Consider the following 1,910-nt stretch of genomic DNA (forward strand, 5'->3'; position numbering starts at 1 on the left):
AGAGTGAGGCTGGGGCGCCTCTGGGTTAGGGGGGGTCACAGCTGGGATTACTGCCCCTCCCCCAGCCGTGGGGTCCTGGCCCCCAGCTCCTGGGTCAGCTGTGGCCTATCCCACAGGTGCCATCGCCAGCACTGAGGTGAAGCTACGGCTCCAGGAATTCCTCCTGTCGAAGTCAAAGGAGCCCACACCAGGCGGCCTCAACCATTCCCTCCCACAGCATCCCAAATGCTGGTATGACCCTTGACAGGCATGGGTTGCAGAGGTGCCCAGCTCAAGGGCTGCCTGGCTGCAGGCAGACATGGGGCTTCTGGGCTGAAGTCATGTAGGGGCCCTGCAATCTCTCCTAGGAGATGGGACCCTCCCCCGTCCCCCGCACTCCTGGTTTCTCTCCTCGCTGCCCTCCCCAAGATCCATTTCGTATCACCATAGGCAGTGGATGTTTCATAAATGTAGATTGCTCGGTTGCGGGTCCAGCTGGCTGGGTGATCCCCTAGACCTGTCTCCATCTCCTCCCTCTACCCCAAAGGCTGGGTGATCCTCTAGACATGTCCCCATTCCTTCTCTCCACCACGCAGGGGAACCCACCATGCTTCTTTGGACCAGAGTTCCCCTCCCCAGAGCGGCCCCCCTGGGACGCCTTCCTCCTACAAACTGCCTTTGCTTGGGCCCTACGACAGCCGCGATGACTTCCCCCTCCGCAAAACAGGTGAGTACAGCCTGGCCGCCCAGGTTATGGGGGGGGCGGGGTCAGGCAGAGGTGGGAATGTGGAAGGGCCAGGCTGCAGGTGTGTCCGCTTGTGTGGACGTGTCTGAGCCCCGGCTGCCTTCTCCCCAGCCTCCGAACCCAACTTAAAAGTACGTTCGAGGCTAAAGCAGAAGGTGGCCGAGCGGAGAAGCAGTCCCCTCTTGCGTCGCAAGGATGGGACTGTCATTAGCACCTTTAAGAAGAGAGCTGTTGAGATCACAGGTGCCGGACCTGGGGGTAAGGGCTCGTCTCTTGTCCCTGTTCTGAGGGCCGGGGAGTGGGGGGGCTGCTCCGAGCGGCCCAGGTGACAGCCGCCTCTCCCGTAGTGTCCGCCGTGTGTAACAGCGCACCAGGCTCTGGCCCCAGCTCTCCCAACAGTTCCCACAGCACCATCGCGGAGAATGGCTTTACGGGCTCGGTTCCCAACATCCCCACCGAGGTACAGGCCCACCAGGGACTGAGCGGGTGGGCCAGAGCTGCTTCCCGTCCCGTGCGGTCTGTCTGGCTGAGAGTGCCCAGCAGGGGCCTTTCTGCCCCACATGGACAGACTGGAGGGACCTTTTGCCCCGAAGTGGGATGTGTCCTGTGGGCCTCTGCATGGCTCTGACCTCTCAGTTCCCCCAGGTGGGGCTTGGTGTGGGAAGTGGGGTGCCATTCGGAGCCCTCCGCCTTGCCCTGGCCCCAGGTGGCTGTCCTTTGCCTGCTCTCATGCCTGTCTCTCCCAACTGCTCCCCAGATGCTCCCCCAGCACCGGGCCCTCCCTCCGGACACCTCCCCCAACCAGTTCAGCCTCTACACGTCTCCCTCTCTGCCCAACATCTCCCTAGGGCTGCAGGCCACGGTCACTGTCACCAACTCGCACCTCACCGTGAGTACGGGGCACGTCCCCTCTGGTGTTGAGGTCTTTGGTCCTGGATCCCCCCAGCTGGCGCATTTGTCCTCCCAAGGTCCTGAGGGAGATCAGAAGGTCCTCCCCAAAGGTGGGGGTGGGCAGAGGGTAGGTGAGGGATGCTGGTTCAACGTTGGCAGACCTTGGGGGGCAGTTATAAACCCTTCTCTCATCGCCATCTCCTGTCCCACCCCAGGCCTCCCCGAAGCTGTCGACGCAGCAGGAGGCCGAGAGGCAGGCCCTCCAGTCCCTGCGGCAGGGCGGGGCACTGACGGG

General features: G+C 63.0%; 1 protein-coding gene across 1 annotated transcript in view; it reads left to right on the forward strand.

Moving 5' to 3' along the window:
- The window catches only part of HDAC5 (histone deacetylase 5), a 37,241-nt gene that overhangs the window by 25,275 nt on the left and 10,056 nt on the right, over window positions 1-1,910 (forward strand). The window contains exons 5-10 of the mRNA XM_010832518.1: window positions 9-231; window positions 576-706; window positions 836-982; window positions 1,072-1,184; window positions 1,482-1,613; window positions 1,831-1,896. Of these exons, the coding sequence (XP_010830820.1) occupies window positions 9-231; window positions 576-706; window positions 836-982; window positions 1,072-1,184; window positions 1,482-1,613; window positions 1,831-1,896 (812 nt within the window). The remainder of the gene's footprint in view (window positions 1-8; window positions 232-575; window positions 707-835; window positions 983-1,071; window positions 1,185-1,481; window positions 1,614-1,830; window positions 1,897-1,910) is intronic.

The sequence above is a fragment of the Bison bison genome, unplaced genomic scaffold (assembly GCF_000754665.1).
Source record: "Bison bison bison isolate TAMUID 2011002044 unplaced genomic scaffold, Bison_UMD1.0 scf7180017861046, whole genome shotgun sequence".
Lineage (NCBI taxonomy): Eukaryota > Metazoa > Chordata > Mammalia > Artiodactyla > Bovidae > Bison > Bison bison.